The sequence below is a fragment of the Fukomys damarensis genome, unplaced genomic scaffold, assembly GCF_012274545.1.
Source record: "Fukomys damarensis isolate Sample0158 unplaced genomic scaffold, DMR_v1.0_HiC HiC_scaffold_22, whole genome shotgun sequence".
In the NCBI taxonomy this organism is placed as follows: Eukaryota; Metazoa; Chordata; class Mammalia; order Rodentia; family Bathyergidae; genus Fukomys; species Fukomys damarensis.
Window position 1 is genome coordinate 1857479 of NW_022900934.1, and position 16363 is coordinate 1873841.

The 16363-nt window shown below is 51.3% G+C and overlaps 1 protein-coding gene across 1 annotated transcript in view; it reads left to right on the forward strand.

The window, feature by feature from the left end:
* Taf4 (TATA-box binding protein associated factor 4) overlaps positions 1-16363 on the forward strand; it is a gene marked incomplete at its 5' end in the record, with an annotated part of 60747 nt that continues 44384 nt past the window's right edge. The window contains one exon of the mRNA XM_010638202.3: positions 1-61. Coding sequence (XP_010636504.3) covers positions 1-61 — 61 coding nt within the window. The remainder of the gene's footprint in view (positions 62-16363) is intronic.

Genomic DNA, 16363 nt, shown 5'->3' on the forward strand with positions numbered 1-16363 from the left:
CCCCGCCTGCCACAGCCGCCTCAGAACCCGACCAACATCCAGAACTTCCAGCTGCCCCCAGGTGAGTGGACGCGCCAGGCGGGAAGGGAGGGCGGGTCGGAACGGCTGCCACCGTTCCAGGAAGTTCTGGGCTGTGTTCTGGGGCTTTGCCTGGGCCGCCTGCCTTGCAGGGCCCGCAGCTGTGGCAGCAGGCCGAGGGGCTGTCTTTGCCCAGGTGTTGTGCGTCCCGTGAGCGGGCTGGATGCCTGGCCACTCTCGACACTGGCTGGTTGCTGTATTTTTCTTCAGTGTTACTGTTGCAGGGGTACTTGGAAGGGTCCCCTGTGTCCTGCCCCCGCACAGTTCCAGAGGAGCGTTTCTGGTGCCTGTTCACAGTTTATGCAGGGCTTTCCTCTCTGTGTCAGGCTGGTGGCCTTCCTGGACGCTGGGGTGTGATGGTGGGTCAGAGACACCCTCCCCACTTCTGCAGGTGAGGGCCAGGAAGGGTGACCACACATACCCAGGCTGAGGAAGTCTGGTTGGAAGACTTGGGCTTCCCTGCTGTCATCAGGGAGGTAGAGGAGGCCCATGCTCTGGAGCAGTCTCAGCTCCTGTTGGCACCGAAGTCAGCCTGATACTTTCGTTGCTGCCATTCCCGGAGGTCAGTGGGGTGGTTCTGGGACACAGGTCTTGGGGTGCAGGAGGTGACAGTGATGTGGAACCCACACGTGTGCACAGACGTCTGGGCAGGAAAGCTGATTCAGCTTTTGAGATTTTTACACTCTTCTCTCAGAGCCTGTGATCCCTTAGGATTCCTTGTTTGATGGGCAATTCCATGCCCACCAGTGCATGCCAGGCTGCTTTGTTTGGGAGTCCTCAGACAGGAGCTGAACCCTGGGCTGGAGTGTTGAGCTTATCAAAGCGCTCTTCTCCTGGTGTGCAGCGACACGTGCAGCGGCTGTGGCAGCAATAGTAAAGTGAGGAGGACATTGCTGCTGTCACTCGGTCCCTCCTGCTCTCTGTGAAGAACCTGGTCATTTTGAAAGAGCTGAAGCACCAGCTTGTTGAAGCTGGTGAGATTCAGGGCTTCCGGTCAAATATCCAGTGGGATCTGCCTCATGAGGCAGGAGCAGGGAGCGGGAGCCAGACTGAGTGGTTGTGGGGTGGCAGTGGGGGGGCTGCTGTGCTCCTAGGAGAGGGGATTGGAAAGAAGCACCCCAAGAGCTGCCACAGTACCCCTAGCCACACATCAGGGGAGTGTGAAGAAATTGCAGGTGTTTGATTGAAGGTTGTGTTTTGCTCATTATGTGTATTTTGACCTTTTGGTGGAAATTATGAGGGATGTTTAGTATAAAAGCAGTTGTGATTGTAGCCTATTAGGTGGAGTGCCAGATACTTTGTATCTACTTTTAAAAGACCCTTCCACAGGGGTCCCTCACAGCCTAGCAAGTACATCCCTGAGCTGTCCTTTCACGCCCAAAGCTGGTGGGCCAGGCGCTATGGATCTTCTCAGTAGTGATCTGGAGTTGGCCCGGTTCCCTTGTTCTAAGCGTATTATAGGTAAAGCTCATCTCTTTTTCTCCCTGAGAGAAGGAAGATGTGATTTGAAAAGGGCGTCTGTGCCGTCTCTGTCTTGAGCTGTCCTGAAACTCACTTCTGCAGTCTACTTTAAGGTCAGGTTGGGGTTGGTTGTGTTTGGCCAGGAGTCAGCTCCTTCAAAAAAAGTTGTTTCATTTGACCTGCATCTCTGCAATCCAGGGTGTGTGAGGCAGAGATTGGCTTCTCTTCACGTTTGGTGGCAAATTCTGAGAGCAGGGCTTTAAAGTGGCCACAGATTTCTAGAAAATAAAAGGTCTATATCCATCCATCTCTTTATGCTCAGATGATCTTTTAAGTATGCTGATTAATTATTTTATTTTAATAGTCAGTGCTAAACAAGAAGAGATAAAATCACCAATGTTCTGAGCCAAAGTTCTTTTCTTAAACAGTACAGTCTACATCTTGTGTATCACAGTGGTGGGTTACAAATGTTCTGGCTGTATTGTATCACTGATCAGAGTATGTTAAATTCTTCCAGTTGATATTTGTTTCATTGACGTCTTTCATGATAAAATATGTATAGAATAAAGGTTGAAGTAACTTTTCACAAAACTTTTTCTTGGCTAATAGCTCCCTGTTACAACTTAGTGATACAAATTGAGGCTGCTGGAGAAAGTTGGGGGAGGGCAGGGTTTCAAAGCTGTAAGTAGGTGTCAAGTGGAGTAGCGTTGTTGGCAGTTGAGTGTGAAAGGGTGCTGTGCCCCTCCCAGGCCCTCCTCTAGTGGGCAGAGGGGTGGTGCCTACTGTTTCTACCTGAGGTCCTTGAGGTCAAATTGCAGGCCTTCATGAGTGTTCACCCCCTCTTACATACTGCAGTTTGAACACAGGGCCGCCTTTTGTTTTGTTTTGGGTCTGGCTAAGTTACCCAGGCTGCTCTCAGACTTGTGATCCTTCTGCCTCAGTCTCCCAGAGCACTGGGAATGCAGGCCTGCTGCACCGCCAGGCCGGACCCAACTCACAGTGAGCTTTTAATAAGCGTGTTGAATTTGGTTTTAGCAAACTCGCCTTGATATTTGTTAGAACAGTTTTTCAAAGAGACATTTATGTTACTGCAGTTGTAATTTGCTTGTTTGAAGGTGCCAGAGTCTAAATTTTATCCACTGTGAGGATAATGAGAAAAGAAGATAGAAGAGATCTTTAGAGACCTGTGGTTATCTCAAGAACACTGAGGAGCAGGAGTTGGTTGCACATACCTTGGGGTGGCCGCAATGGCAGTCTCATGGTGATTACCTTTGAGAGAAGGAGAAGGTGCTTTGGGCTGTGCCGTTCAGATTAGCATGTGTATAAATGGTTCTGAAGGACCTTTTTGAATAGGTGCTGTGCTGAAGAGCCTCATTTCTAAAAGGCAACCTTTTGGTGTGCAAATTAGCATTTTCCTACGGTGGCTCTGTTAATCCGGCTGACGTTCACGGTTTACTCTCTTGTTGCCCTAGGACTTGGCCAGAGCATAGGTGCCTGTTCCAGGACAGAAAGCCATGCCCTCACTCTAGATGCTGTGGCCCGGGAGTACCTGTGTGCTACTTCTTTTAGGATGGTGCTCGCAAGGTTGGGCTGTGGGTAAGGACAGGGCCCAGGTTCCCATCTGGTGGTGGAGCGTGTGAATTGTTGGTGGGAGAGGGAAGGTAAATCCACCAGTGGCTAATGTACCTTCTTGGCTAGGCCACCTCTGAAGTGATGGCACTGGGTCTCTAGGGGCCAGCCTCTGCACAAGGGACGTTCTTAGAAGTTTATATTTTGCTGTTTGAGGATACGGTTGCTGTTTGACTGGGGACTGGGCTCATTGTTCATAGAACCTCAACTTCCCTGGCTATAGTGTTGGAGTTCACATCATTGTAGAACGTGGAATCCTGTCAGGATGAAGCCTGTGCACAGCTGTCAAGTAGCATTTCTTATTCCCTCACGTGTCCTGTTTCTTACATTCTCACTGTTTGAAGCATGATGTTACTGTGGAAGTACCAAAGTCTTTGAAGGAGGGCTTTATCCAAGTCATCTCTGTCTCAAAGTGGGTGAGGCGCTTGTTGTGGGCTGAGAATGTTGCCGAAGTGTCACAGATGGGCTTCCTGCCTGTGTGTGTGATGCAGCTGCCTGAGGGAGTAGCCCAGGTGGGGGTTGCTATAGGCCAGAGGCCTTATCCCATTTTTCTTAATACACTCAGTTGGCAGTGGCGCTTGAAAAGAACCAAGAAAAGTAACTTGTGGGGAGATGTAAAGACAGCATCAGGCCGCTCTGCTCGCTGTAGAGCAGAGGCTGCACCTCTGGTGCTGGAGGAGCCCTGGCGGGGCAAGTGGGTTACTCAGCACCTCCTTGGTGATGAGGTTGGATGAGCAGCTCACACTCCTTCCGTGCTCCCTGGGAGCCAGTGCGCCTCACATTTGGGGTGCAGCAGGAGACGGGCTGTGAACTCTTGAGGGGGCATCTGTCCTGCCTGCTCACTGTGCTCCTGCTCGGCCTTGCTGGAGAAGGGTCTGAGCTGGAGAAGGCGATGACTCGCCAAGGCTGAGTGCTGGTCCAGCCAGGGGATTGGGTGCTCTGGAGGAGGCTGTTTGGGGCTCATAGGTCGGTCATGCAGCGGTTGATGCCCAAGGGATGCTGGGATGCTGGGATGCTGGGAGCAGGCCTGCTGTTCTTAGGGCTCTCTTCAGGGTGCGTTTGCTTGTTTGTTTGTTTGGTACCTGGAATCGAACTCAGGACCTTTTACTTTCAAGGCAGACAGCAGAACCACTGAGCTAAATCCCTGGACCCTTTGAGGTGCTTTTGGATCAGAACGGTACCCACCTCATTTTGCCACTGCCCTCGAAGTAGAGTGGGACAAATCGGCCACATCTGTGTCTTTGAAGTCAAAATAAAGTTGAAGTGGTCAGTCCCTGTGTGTTTATAAGGCCCATTTCAGTGTGTTCCTCCCTCCAAGTGGAACTTTGAAGGAAACTTTCTTAAATAGTTGGTTATGTGTGAATTGATCAAACCATAATGGTGATTTGCATTACCCTCAGAACACTTTTACTTGTCTTTGTTTTTATGATGAACCAAAGCCTCTGATTTCCTGGCCTGGGACACAGTTGTCAGTTGTCATTTAGGGCTCTTGTCTTAAGGTGTGGTTAGCAGCCTTTCACTCAAGCTTTCCATAGCAAGAAAACAGTTAGTTTTAAAAGGTACTGCTGTCTGCCTCGCAAGTGCAAGGACTCGATTCAATCAATCCCCAGTACCAAAAAAAAAGAAAGAAAAGAAAAAGTAGGAGGCCCCTCTGCTGCACAACTTCTGTGTGGGTGCTGTGCATCTGGTGGCCTTGTGAACTCTTCTGACTACATCTGGGCATGAGGTTGCCTTGGGTGTTGGCATCATGACTGTAGTCTCATTTGGGACTGCTCCTTCAAAACTTCTTGCTCTTTCACATTCCCTTGAAGTAGATCAGCTACTATAAAGTTATGTTTGGGAACTTTATATTTCCATGGTAGGGCTGTGAAAGGTTTGAAGTAACTTTTTTGATTTTTACATTTTTTTTGGCTATTTGTAGGAATTTATTTGTTTGTTTGTTTTTTCATACCGGAATCGAACTCAGGACCTTGCGCTTGTGAGGCAGGCAGCAGAACCACTGAGCTAAATCACTGGCCCCTGTAGGAAGGAATTTAAAAAGAGAGAGAGAGAGAGAGAGACACACACACACACACACACACACACACAAAACTCTACAGTTGAGGCCCCGTACTCCACTTTGAAAAAGTGCATAGCATAGTTTGTCCCCAAACTGGTCTTGGCTTCCCTGGCTCATCTGTGGTGCAGCCTGGCTGCTGTGTGTGAGTGGACAGAGCAGTGAAATGCTCCCTGTTGGTGGCGTTGTGGGCATCATCTGGTGGGAGGTCCTGAGGACCAGACAAGCTGGTTGTGAGCGCAGGCTCCCTGCAGGCCTGCATTTCTGCATCTGACTTTTGTCCATCGTTTTCAAGAGTTTCATGGGACATTTCTGTCTCTTGTGTGGGTGTGATAGGAAAATGTGCTCTGAGGAAGGTATGCACTGTTCGTCTGGCCCCCAAACTCGTGAGAAGGATGTGACTTGTGGGGTGTGTATGTCCTGTGGATGATGTGAGGGAACTGGATTTGGGGGAGGCTGCTTCTGGATGTGTCTGCTTTAACGTTTAGTGAGCTTGTAGGGGTGCTGTATAACTGTCAGACTGGACATGAGGTTTTAGGAGGAGGAGGAGGAGGAGGAGGGCTTAGTTGTAAGAAGGTCCTGTAGCAACAGATAGACTTGTTTTGGGGGCCTGAGTCTGAGTGGACATAGTGGGCAGTGTAGGACACGAGGTCCAGGAGGCTGAGCCTTCTTCAGGGGCTGGTGTGGGCTAGAGCACCCCGCAGAGCCTTTGAGGGTCTGTTGGTATGATGTAGACTGTGGGGGAGAAGGGTTGGAGGGTGGCAAGGTGGCTGTGTCACAGACTGGGTGCAGGGGGAGAGGCGGGATAACCTTTTCATTCTCTGACTGTGCTACAATCCATGGATATTCCCAGGAATAATTTTTTACTTACTTATTTTTACTTTATTGGTACATTTTACATATAAATAACGATCCCATTCATCATAGGGAATTTGTACCTGTCCATGATGTATCTTGTTTCTTTTTTTTTCCATTCCCCTCCTCTCCCTTTAATCCCCACTTCCCCTCATTTACAAAAGGTCTGTTTCCATTTTTTCCTTTTATTCTTATTTTTCTTGTCCTTTCCTTCCTTTTCTCCCCTCTCTTTTCTTTTCTCTTCTCATTTGAACACTTATTTCCTACTTCTCAACATCTATTATAAATTCTGGTCTTTATTTACCCTTTCGGTTTTTCCTGCCAAAGAAACAATGCAATATTTACACGTGTGTCTGATTTATCTCACTAGGAGTTTGTTCTCAAGGTGCATCCATTTAGCTCGAAATGTCTCAAGCTTGTCCTTCTTTATGGTGGAGTAGTACTCTGTTGTATAAAAAACCCCACATCTTCTTTATCCATTCATTGGTTGATGGGCATTTGGGCTGCTTCTGAGATTGAGCTATTACAAACTGCGCCACTATAAACATGGGTGTGCATATGTTGTTGTGGTGTGATGCTTTTAATTCTTTTGGGAAGATACCAAGAAGGGGACTAACTAGCTGGGTCGAATGGAACTTCTAGTTTTAGATTTTGAATCTCCACACTGATTTCCACAGTGGTTGCACCAGTCCACACTCCCACCAACAGCGGAGAGGGCCAGAAACAGTTTTATGGTGACTTTATACCTTTTGGGTTTTCCCCGGGAGCTCTGTCTTTCACATCCAGGGCACATGGACAGGCCGAGCTACAGGCAGGCAGACATTACATGAGCCTTCTTTGAGGCGAGGTTGAGCTTTATGAAAATGCTACAGAATACTAGCATGCTAAGTGCTAGGACAGTTCATTTGAAGGACAAGGAGAGAGCATTTCTGGCTGATATTTTTCTGTGATTTATTGCTAAATTATTGGTTGGAAATCATTTCTCTTCCATCCGGTTCCTTACTATAAATTTGGTTTGTGTTTTATTATAGGACATTTAGAAAGTAAAGAAGATCAGTGGAAGAAAATGAAGGGACTTGTAACCTCACTTTGCCCAGACAGTTTGCCTCTGAGGGCTTATCGTGTCGGCCCGTTTCTGATGCTGATGAATTTCTGAATTTTATGAAAGTAGAATTACCCCGTGAACTGCTGAGTCTGTGACTTGGTTTGTCCTGCCTGTGTCTGTGTGCTTGCACACCCCTCCGTGGTCCTTGAGGCTGTTTTGCTGCCTGGGTCCCTGGCCTGCCTTGTGCTGTGCTGGTATTATTCTTTCTATAGGAGAAAAGCTGTGTCTCATTTGAAGTTACATTTCTTTGACCATGCAGGCTCAGAGCCTTGGGCGTTAGTCACTTAGTCTTGGCCGACTGTGTCTGTGGCCCATCTGAATTAGAGTTTATAAGGATGTGCATTGTCCAGTGAGCATGGCTGAGTGGGTGCTGGGGGGGGTCCAGCCTTGAGGGTCTTAGGGTTGTTGAATATCTGCTTTTCTGTTGTGGCCCTTCCCGGGGGCCAGGCAGTTAACAAGGAAGTGCCAGCAAGTATTTCTGATTCTGCCAAGTGCCCGTGGCCAAGGGGGGACTGCTGGGTGGGGCAGTTGGTAGGGCTTTTTTTTTTTTTTTTTTTTTTTTGTGATAGGGTCCCTCTATGTAGTTCAGACTAGCCTTGAACTCACAGTGATCCTCTTGCCTCAGCCTCCGAAGTGCTGGAATTACAGGAGTGTGCCACCATGCCTGGCTGGCAGGGCTTTTTTGATGGGTCCTGAGTGGAGAGAAGTAAGAATTTACAGGTAGCTTGGAATCTTTGCGCAGGTTTAGGACAGGGCAGATGTAAGATTCCAGGTGAGGTTGGGAGGAGGGTCTTGGCTGGCTGGAGGTGAGAGGCTTGTGACAGGAGCAGTGCCGAGTGCAGGGGCAGGATGGAAGAGGTGGCCAGGCTCAGGTGGTAGTGTGATGTGGACACAGGGCTTGCTGATGTGCTTGAGGCTGGGGTGAGGCGGGGCCTTGTCTGGTGCAGGCGGAGTGGAGTGAGCAGGGGTGCTGGGTAGTTTCTATAAGGCGGGAGCCTGGGAAGGGTCAGTATGTGGGAGTCAGGGCATTTGGCGGCCTTAGGGCCTTGGCTAGGACAGGTGTGGGAAGCCACTTCCCAGGCGTGCTCTGTGGACCAGAGGCTGGCCTGGTGCTGGGTGGGATACGAGAGTGGTAAGGCTGGCGGTGGCTCTCAGGGAAAGAAGCTTGAGAGCTTTGAGGAGCCCGCAGGGTCAGCAGGAGTGAAGAGTCAACCGCTAGGTCTCAGGGGAAGGAAGATCTGGCACTGGTGTTGCATCAGAATCTTGTATGGTGGTGACATTTGCTACCACAGTGCAATCTGTCCTGGTCCCTTTGCCCTTTTACTCAGGAAACACTTAGTGTGAATGTTACCACCTTCCACGCGATGCTTTAGCTGGTGTGTCTCTGGCCCCAGCCTTCTTGCCACGTGCTGATGTGCACACAGGCTCATGATTCTCAAGGTCCAGTAGTGGAAGTTTCTGCCTGTGTGGGTGCTAAGTGTGCAGGTGAATGCATTTTTGGGAACCCCCAGGCCACTATATGGAGGCCTGGAGTTTCCAGGATCGTGCACTCCCTGTGCACAGCCCTCATGGCCTAGGTGTGGCTCCCTGGCGTGCAACATGGACTTCACACATCTGCCGTGAGGAAGCAGGCTGGGAAGAGGCAGCCCACAGTGTGGGCACCTTGGCTCAGGGTCCATAGAGGTGGCACAGCCTAGCCCTTTTGTCCCACGGACGCAGGGCAGGCGAGTATGCACATTTCCAGCTGGGACCCACAGGGTGTGCTTTGTGGTCTCCACCTTTGACCTCACCTGACTTCCTAGTGCTTGAGTTTTGCCTCTTCAGCTGTCTCTTGGGGCCGCCCTATTTGTCAGACTGAGGCCTGGTCTTTATTCCCACTGGCTGGAAAGGGAGTCCGATAGTCAGGAGTCCCCTCTTGTGTGCATGCCTGTGATCCTAGCTGCTTGGGAGGCTGAGGCAGGAAGATTGAAGGCTTGGGATCTGCCCGGGTAACTTACTGAGACTCCATCTCAAAGTTTTAAAAATAGCCCAGTGGTAGAGTGTACCTGGATTTGGTACTACCCCCCTAAAGAAGCTCCTCTTGGTCCAAGGGACCCCACCCAGAAGGGACACAGGTTTGATTTGCTGACTAAGTGGAGAGTTATTTTATGCCACTTCTGGTGTATTTAGCAGTGAAGGAAGCAGTGAAGGCTCTAGTGCAGTGGTGGGGAACCTATGGTGTGCAGTCACTCAGGGTCCTTGAGAATTCCCCTGGACCCCACCGTTGAGCCAAACCTTAAATGCTTTCCTGCCTCAAGGTGTTCCTCACTTTTTCTTCTGCACTGCATCTGCCCCACTGGATGACCCCATGGGTGTTCTGCTGTTTCTGGAATAAATTCCTAAGCAGTCTCACCCCAAAGAGTTCCAGTCTGGCTCTCCCCGGGCAGCCACGCTGTCCTCTGGTTTCATACTCCTCACTCATGGCCAGTTCAGCTCTGCAGAGCTCAGTGCTTCCTGCTTGCTTCCCCTGGTCTGTGACAGCTCTGCTGCGTCCTGGGGACACTGGTTCTGAAGTGTGGGGTTGCCCACCTGGGAACCTCCCCACTGGGCTTTCTTTTGACTCACTGCCACCTCTGCTGCAGGCTCCCGGGCTGAGCAGGAGCACCCACTCACTGTCAGACCCTCAGTGTCTGTCGTGGGGCTTGGCGTGGCTGGGATGTCCAGAATGTGAGTCAGGGAGTCTCCTGGTGCAGTGTGGCCTGTCAGTGGGCAGATGGGCTGGCATTTTGTAGGCCACTAATCAGGACGGGAGGCCATGGTTGGGACAGAGGCTGTGCTTTTGGATCTCAGACGCCTGGACCTGAGTCATAGTGCCTGTCCCTGTGTGGCCTGCTTTCATTTATGTAGCAGTTTTCACATTTTAATAAGCACCTGTACACCACCCCTGCAGGAGAGCGAGGACTGTGCTGGGTGACTAGCCAGAGGTTGACCACGCACTGCAGCCCCTGCCCAGCCTGTGCAGCCAGCCGCCCTCTGCCCTGGCCCTGGCCCTTAATGTGTGTGTGCTGCTGCTTCCCATGCACTGCTAGGTGTGTACACTTCATCTTAGCTTGAAGTTACTGACAAGTACCATCCTGCAGGTGAATTTAGTGACAGGTAGCTTGCTGCAGGTGTCCTCTTGCGATTCTTGACACTGATCTATTGCCAAGGTTCTTCTGTGCTGTTGCTGGTTGCTGGCCTTCCTCTTCATGGCCCTGTGATCCCTCATGTGGAGACACTGCAGTTCCTTCCCTTTGGGCATCTGGGTTGTCTGCTGTCTGAGAAGCACCCTAGCCACCTTGCAGGGCCTCTTGCTCTTTGGGAGCGGGAAGGTGGTGGGCGTGGCTGGCGTGGTGTGGAGGCCTGACTGACAGCCTTGTATATCTTGAGTGTGGCCCACGGATCCCCGATTGTCGCTGTCCAGCAGTACAGGAGACTTCTGAGAACAGGCTGTTTATTTATTTGTCTATAAAACTCAAGACTTTAATTGTAGATGTGCAACTTTGGGCTGTCTACTAAACATCTAGGGAGGTCAGTGCTGGGGATGGGTGTCCTTTAAAGATGGGTGATTCTTAAGGCACAGGGAGGGCTGGGGACTTAGCTCAGTGGTTCTGGTGCCTGCCCCGCAAGTGCAAGGACCCGAGTTCGATCTCTGGTGCCAAAAAAATACACACAAAAAAAAGAACATAAAAACTTAAGGCACAGGGCCGGGGATTTAGCTCAGCAGTTCAGTGGCCTGCCTTGCAAGCGCAAGGACCCGAGTTCAATCCCCGGTACCAAAAAAACAAAACAAACAAAAAAAAACTTCAGGCACAGGGAAAGGTGCTCATCTGGTGTTGGGGAGGGGGACAGGAAAGGTGGCTGAAGCCATCTTTGGGGCATGCTGTTCCTGGGGTTGGGGCAGAGGACAAGTGAGCAGAGGTGTGGTATGGAGGTGGTAGGCACCTCCTTGGCAGGTTAGTGTGGGAGGATGCAGGGCTGCCACTCGCCTCAGGTGGAGGTGGATGTGGACAGAACAGGCCAGATCTGAGTGGAATGTGAGGTTGTGCCTGGTGTGTTTTGGAAGTATAGGGAAGCAGGCCGCTGAAGGTGGGCATGGGGTTGAAAGATAGTTTCTTTTAGTTTGTTTTTTCATGGAGAGGAGATTTTCTAACAATAATTCCCAGTAGAAATAGAATGTGAACCACAAGTATAAAGTTTTTAGTAGCACGTGAAAAGCACACAAAGAAATGGGTAAAGCTAATTTTATTGACATATTTCATGTAATCTGCCATGTCTGAGGTGGTGTGTTTTTTGGTAAGACCTAGTGCTGCTATTGTAGCCCAGGCTGCCCTTGAACTTGTATCTCTCCCACTTTATTTTTTTATTTATTTTTATTTTTATTTTTTTGGTACCGGGAATCGAACTCGGGTCCTTGTGCTTGCAAGGCAGGCCACCAAACCGCTGAACTAAATCCCTGGCCCCCTCCCACTTTAGATTACAGGCATTTGCTCCCTTGTCTGGCTTCCAAGTTGTTATCAGTACTGTGCTACTGTGCCCCCACACTTGAGAATGAGTTTGCCTTCCTCTCCTCTGTTGGAACCTTGGTGTGGCCGTGCAGTCACCTGTGCTCTGTGGTTTGGAACCTGTTTCCCAAGCTAAGAAGGTAGAGAGAGGAATTGGTGTGGGACTAGGAAGAGCTCTCAGGAAGGACAAGGCCAAGGCAGCCAGGTGCCAGTCATGGACACAGGTGGTCTGGCAGGTGCCTCTGGGTTGGCTGGGCAGCAGGTGTGGCTTGTCAGGATGGCTGGTCTCTACCATTGGGGGCAGGTGGGCCCTTTGGCTCCCGTGCGCCCTGCCTCCATCCCTCAGGCTTTATGAGATGGGTGCTGTGCAAGGACACCATGAGAAACCCATGTCCCAGGGCCAGACTGGGCAGGACCAGAGGTCTTCTCGCAGCAGACTGGCATGCAGGCAGTCTGCATGCAGGAGGGTCCCGCATCAGGTATCAGGCTGGCACAGTGGGTGATTTGCTATTTAACAGCCTTTTTGTGTATGAAAAGAGAGCACATACTTATTAACTAAGCCACACAGGATGCTAGCGGAGAGTGTTCTGGGCACGGTGGACGTTCCTTATCCTCCTTGATGCAGAGCTGGGCCATCTTCTGTCCTCACTGCATCCCCTCTACCTAGAGAGACTCCACTGGGCTCCTGCTGCCTTGTGGCTGGGAGGCGGATCCCTCCTGCACCCCATCCTCCAGGTGCCCCTTGTCAGGGTGTGAGGCGGGGGTCTGTGTCTTCCTGAGTGCCCAAGGGACTATTTTCATGTGCTAGGGTGGGGGCCTGTGTTTCTTCTCCTGCTTGAACACTCAGGTCACCCAGGGTTTGGTCAGTTTTTGGTGGTATTTCTGTGGTGATTTTCTTCTTTCTGAGAAGCCTTTAACATCTTGAGAGCAATGTCTTGTTTTGGACACCTGTGTGTACACTCCACTGTTTTGGGTGCTTCTTGGGCCTCTCAGTTATACCGGAGTGAACTTCACCTGGGTCCTCCTGAACTGAGTTCTTTGGCCTCTGCTTTCCCTTGGTTCCTCACAGTTGGGTATCCTTCCCTAGGTCCTGTCTCCTGGCTGCCCCCCACCCCGCATCCCTGCCCTCATCCTCTCTCCTGGGTCCTTCTCAGTCCTCTCCCTGGGTTCTCAGCTCCCAGCTTCCCCTGTTGGACTCTCTTTGGTCCTTGCTCATTGGATTCTCCCCTACTGGATCCTGCCCCCGCCCCTTTTTTTTGGTAGCGGGGATTGAACTCGGGTCCTCGTGCATGCAAGGCAGGCAGCAGAACCACTGAGCTAAATCCCTGGCCCTATCCTGCCCCTTTGGCTCTTGCCCCTCTGAGTCTTCTCCCTGGGTCCTCCCCTTGATGCTCTCCGTTGGATCCTCCTCACTAGGTCCTTTCCCCTATCTCTCTCTGATTCTTCCCACTGTGTTCTCCCCCTGGATTCTACCTCTTCCCAACCCTTCCCCCTTGTTTTTCTCCTCAGCCCTCTCCCACTTTGTCTTCACCCCCAGGTGCCCTCCCCAAGCAGTCCTTCCCACATTTCTAGCTTTTCCCGCCTGGGTCCTTCCCTGGCCTTTCCTTCCTGGGCCTGAGGGCCGCACCCCATTTGTTCTTAGGGGCTCAAAGTGTGCCTCTGTAGAGCCTCAGAATATTAGCACAGGCAGATACCGTGTTCTGGGAAGAGTCTAGAGGCTGCCTCCCAGATAGATAGGGAGTCTGCAGTGCTCTGACAGATGGGAGGAGGGGAGAGCGGGAGGCACAGATATGTGGTTTGAGCCCTGTGCAGTGGGCAGGGAATGGGAGAGGGAGGAGGTGCAGGGAGGGAGACCAGGGACTGACCCTGGAAGAGGAAAAGGACCAGGGACAGGTCCCTGGGAGGTGGAGGGCCAGCCCTCCCTCTGCGGGTTTGCCCTGATTGCTGCTCTGTGCTGCCTCCCAAATGAAATGTGTGACTTCCTTTCAAGGCTTCTTGGTCTGCCTCACACTGCAGCCTGGTGAGGGAAGGGCAGCAGCACACATTGGGTCTTCTCAGTGGTGAGTGTCTGAAGCAAATGGACAGACTGCATCTGGAGAGTGAGCGGGGTCTGTGCCCTGTCTTAGGCGATGCGGAGCTCACATGCAGCATCACTAGTATGGCCCTGCAGTGATCGTGAGCTGTGTGCTGTGGTTGATGCACTAGCAAGTTGAGGTGCTTGAGTAGTGGCTGAACTATGGGTAAGATTTGGGCAGTCACAGAAGTAAGGGACTGGGGAGAGCACTGCCAAAGGTGCTGAGGGAGCAGGTGAGAGTGGGATATGTTCAGGAAGCTTAGACTTGTAGCCAGTGCCAGGTGTAGACCCAAAACCTGTGCTGTGGTTTCTGGGTTTTAGGCAGCTGGGAGCCATGGGAAAATGAGGAGCAGAAGAATTTGACAGCATGGCTGGGATTCTAGATGTTGGTCCTGATGCCACATTGGAGAAAATAAGGATGGGAAACTGTGGGTCATTGGTGAGGGCAAAGGAGGCCCTGGGTGTCAGTGCCCACCAGTGCTGGCGTCTGCTGGTGCTCACTGCTGCCTGGAGGCCAGGTGTTCTGGATGCGTCTCTCTGCAGGGCGCTGGCAGCCCTGAGCTCCACTCTGGGCCCGGAAGGCGGATGTGAGCACTGCTGGGTCTGGAGAAGTTGGATGTATAGGCAGGGTGGATGGGAGAGGTGGGGAGCAGTACCCCAGCAGCTGAGACAAAGCTGTGGGAGGGAGCAGAGAAGATCACCTTAGTTCAGTGTGGCGTCCAAATGCGGATCCTGGAGGATGAGGTGGAAGACTAGATTTAATGAGGGCATAAGGTGGGGGAGTCCAGCCAGAGGGAAGCAAAGCCCACTTCCATTGCTGTAGGGGTTCTGTCTGTCGTCCACACTGAACTCTTGGGGGACCAGGAACCCGGCTGCATGGGGGACTGTGGGATCCAGGCCAGTTCGGTAAGGCCCATGTCCCCACTCTCTGGCCATGTGAGGGTAGTTCCTAGTGCCAATGCAGTGGGTCCAGGGCAAGGTGGTCCCCTGCGGCTCTTGCGGTAACTAAGCACAAGCCTAGGGTTTTCAGGGAAGTGCTTATGGCACGCAGGACCCCTCTTGCTGAGCTCCAGTGCCAGTGTGCTGCAGTACCACGAAAAGTGCGGCTGGGTGGCTGGCTTTGAGCCCCTCTCACAAGAGATTTTGATCCTTGATTTATACCACTTAGGGCTTTCATTGGAGAGTGACCCTTCCACATTCAGCTCCTGGTAGGGTACAGATACTTTGGATGTTATGGAAAGATGAGGGGAGGCCAGTGATGGTGTGGGGAGCCCAGGAGGGCAGTGTGACTTTGTGGAGGAATAGGGGGCCCGGGGTTCCATGACCAGGGTTGTCTGTGAGGCAGCACCTCTGACTGGGTGTCCCAGTGGGAATTCCAGGTGCTTATAAAACAGGTCTCTGCTTTCAGTGATTTGCCTTTGTTGGTGTGATTGAAGCTCTATGTTCATAAATGGTGATGCTCTAATTGGAACCTGGAGTGACTTCTTATGGCAAAGCCTGGTTTGTACCAAAGCGGACTGAAGTGCTTCGGAGTTTGAGGCATGAGCTGCATTTGCAGAGGAGGGAGGCTGCCTGCTGTGGCGTCTGGACAGATGTCCCTGCCATCACAGTCAGCTGCCACCATGTTGGCTCCTGGAGTGTTGTCTTCAGGCTCAGAGGTGCCATCCTGCTTGGCCTGTGGTTACTCTGTCCGCGTGTGCATGTACACCTGGTCACTGCAGTGTCCTTTTGTGTGTGGCTCCTGTTTCAGAGGGAGGGAGCTGATGCAGATGCAGTGGGGTCTTCTGGCGAGGGCAGTGTGTGCCCTTCCTCCAGGGCCCTGCCAGCAGACCTGGCATGATGCTCCCATTGGAAGGGTGCACACAGGCTGTGGTGGGCTCTGGGGGAACTGGAGCTCAGGTGGTTGTGCAGTGGTCCCACTGGGGCCCAGGCCCTGTTCATACACGCGTGCCTCACCTATAGTAACACCAGGCTCCCACACCAATGGGAAAGAGCTCTTGTGGACAGACAGATTGGTGAGAATCTATGGGATCTTCGTGACTGCGGGATAGGGACAGGTCTGCTAGGGCATGAGATGCATGAGCTGTACAGAGCAAAAATTGCTAAGTTGGACTTGAAAATTAAAAGAAAAATTTTGAGAGTTGACAGACATTTTTAAGAAAATGAGGCGAAACAGGCATTTGAAGAAAATATTTGTATCTAACGAAGAACTTGTGTCTAGATAAAGAATTCTTACAGCTTTACAAGACAGTGAGGAGCAGCTCTGTTAAATTTGTTAAATTTGAAAGAAGGCATAGAAGTGGCCGGTAAGTGTGTGAAAAGACACTCAGATCACCAGCCTGCACAACAGTGCCAGTTAAAGCCTGGGCACTACCACCCATGCTGAGTGATGAAATTAAACCGATGAACTACCATCTTGTGTGCCAGAGAGTGTGGGTGTCCTGGACCCTTGATATTGCTAAGGTGGTCAGCCAGTTTGGAGAATAAACACAAAGAGTCAAATGTTTATTCTCCTTGCCCAGTATTCTGACTCCCAGGAGAATTGAAAGCTTATGTCCTGTGAGACTTGTCTGGCAGTGTTC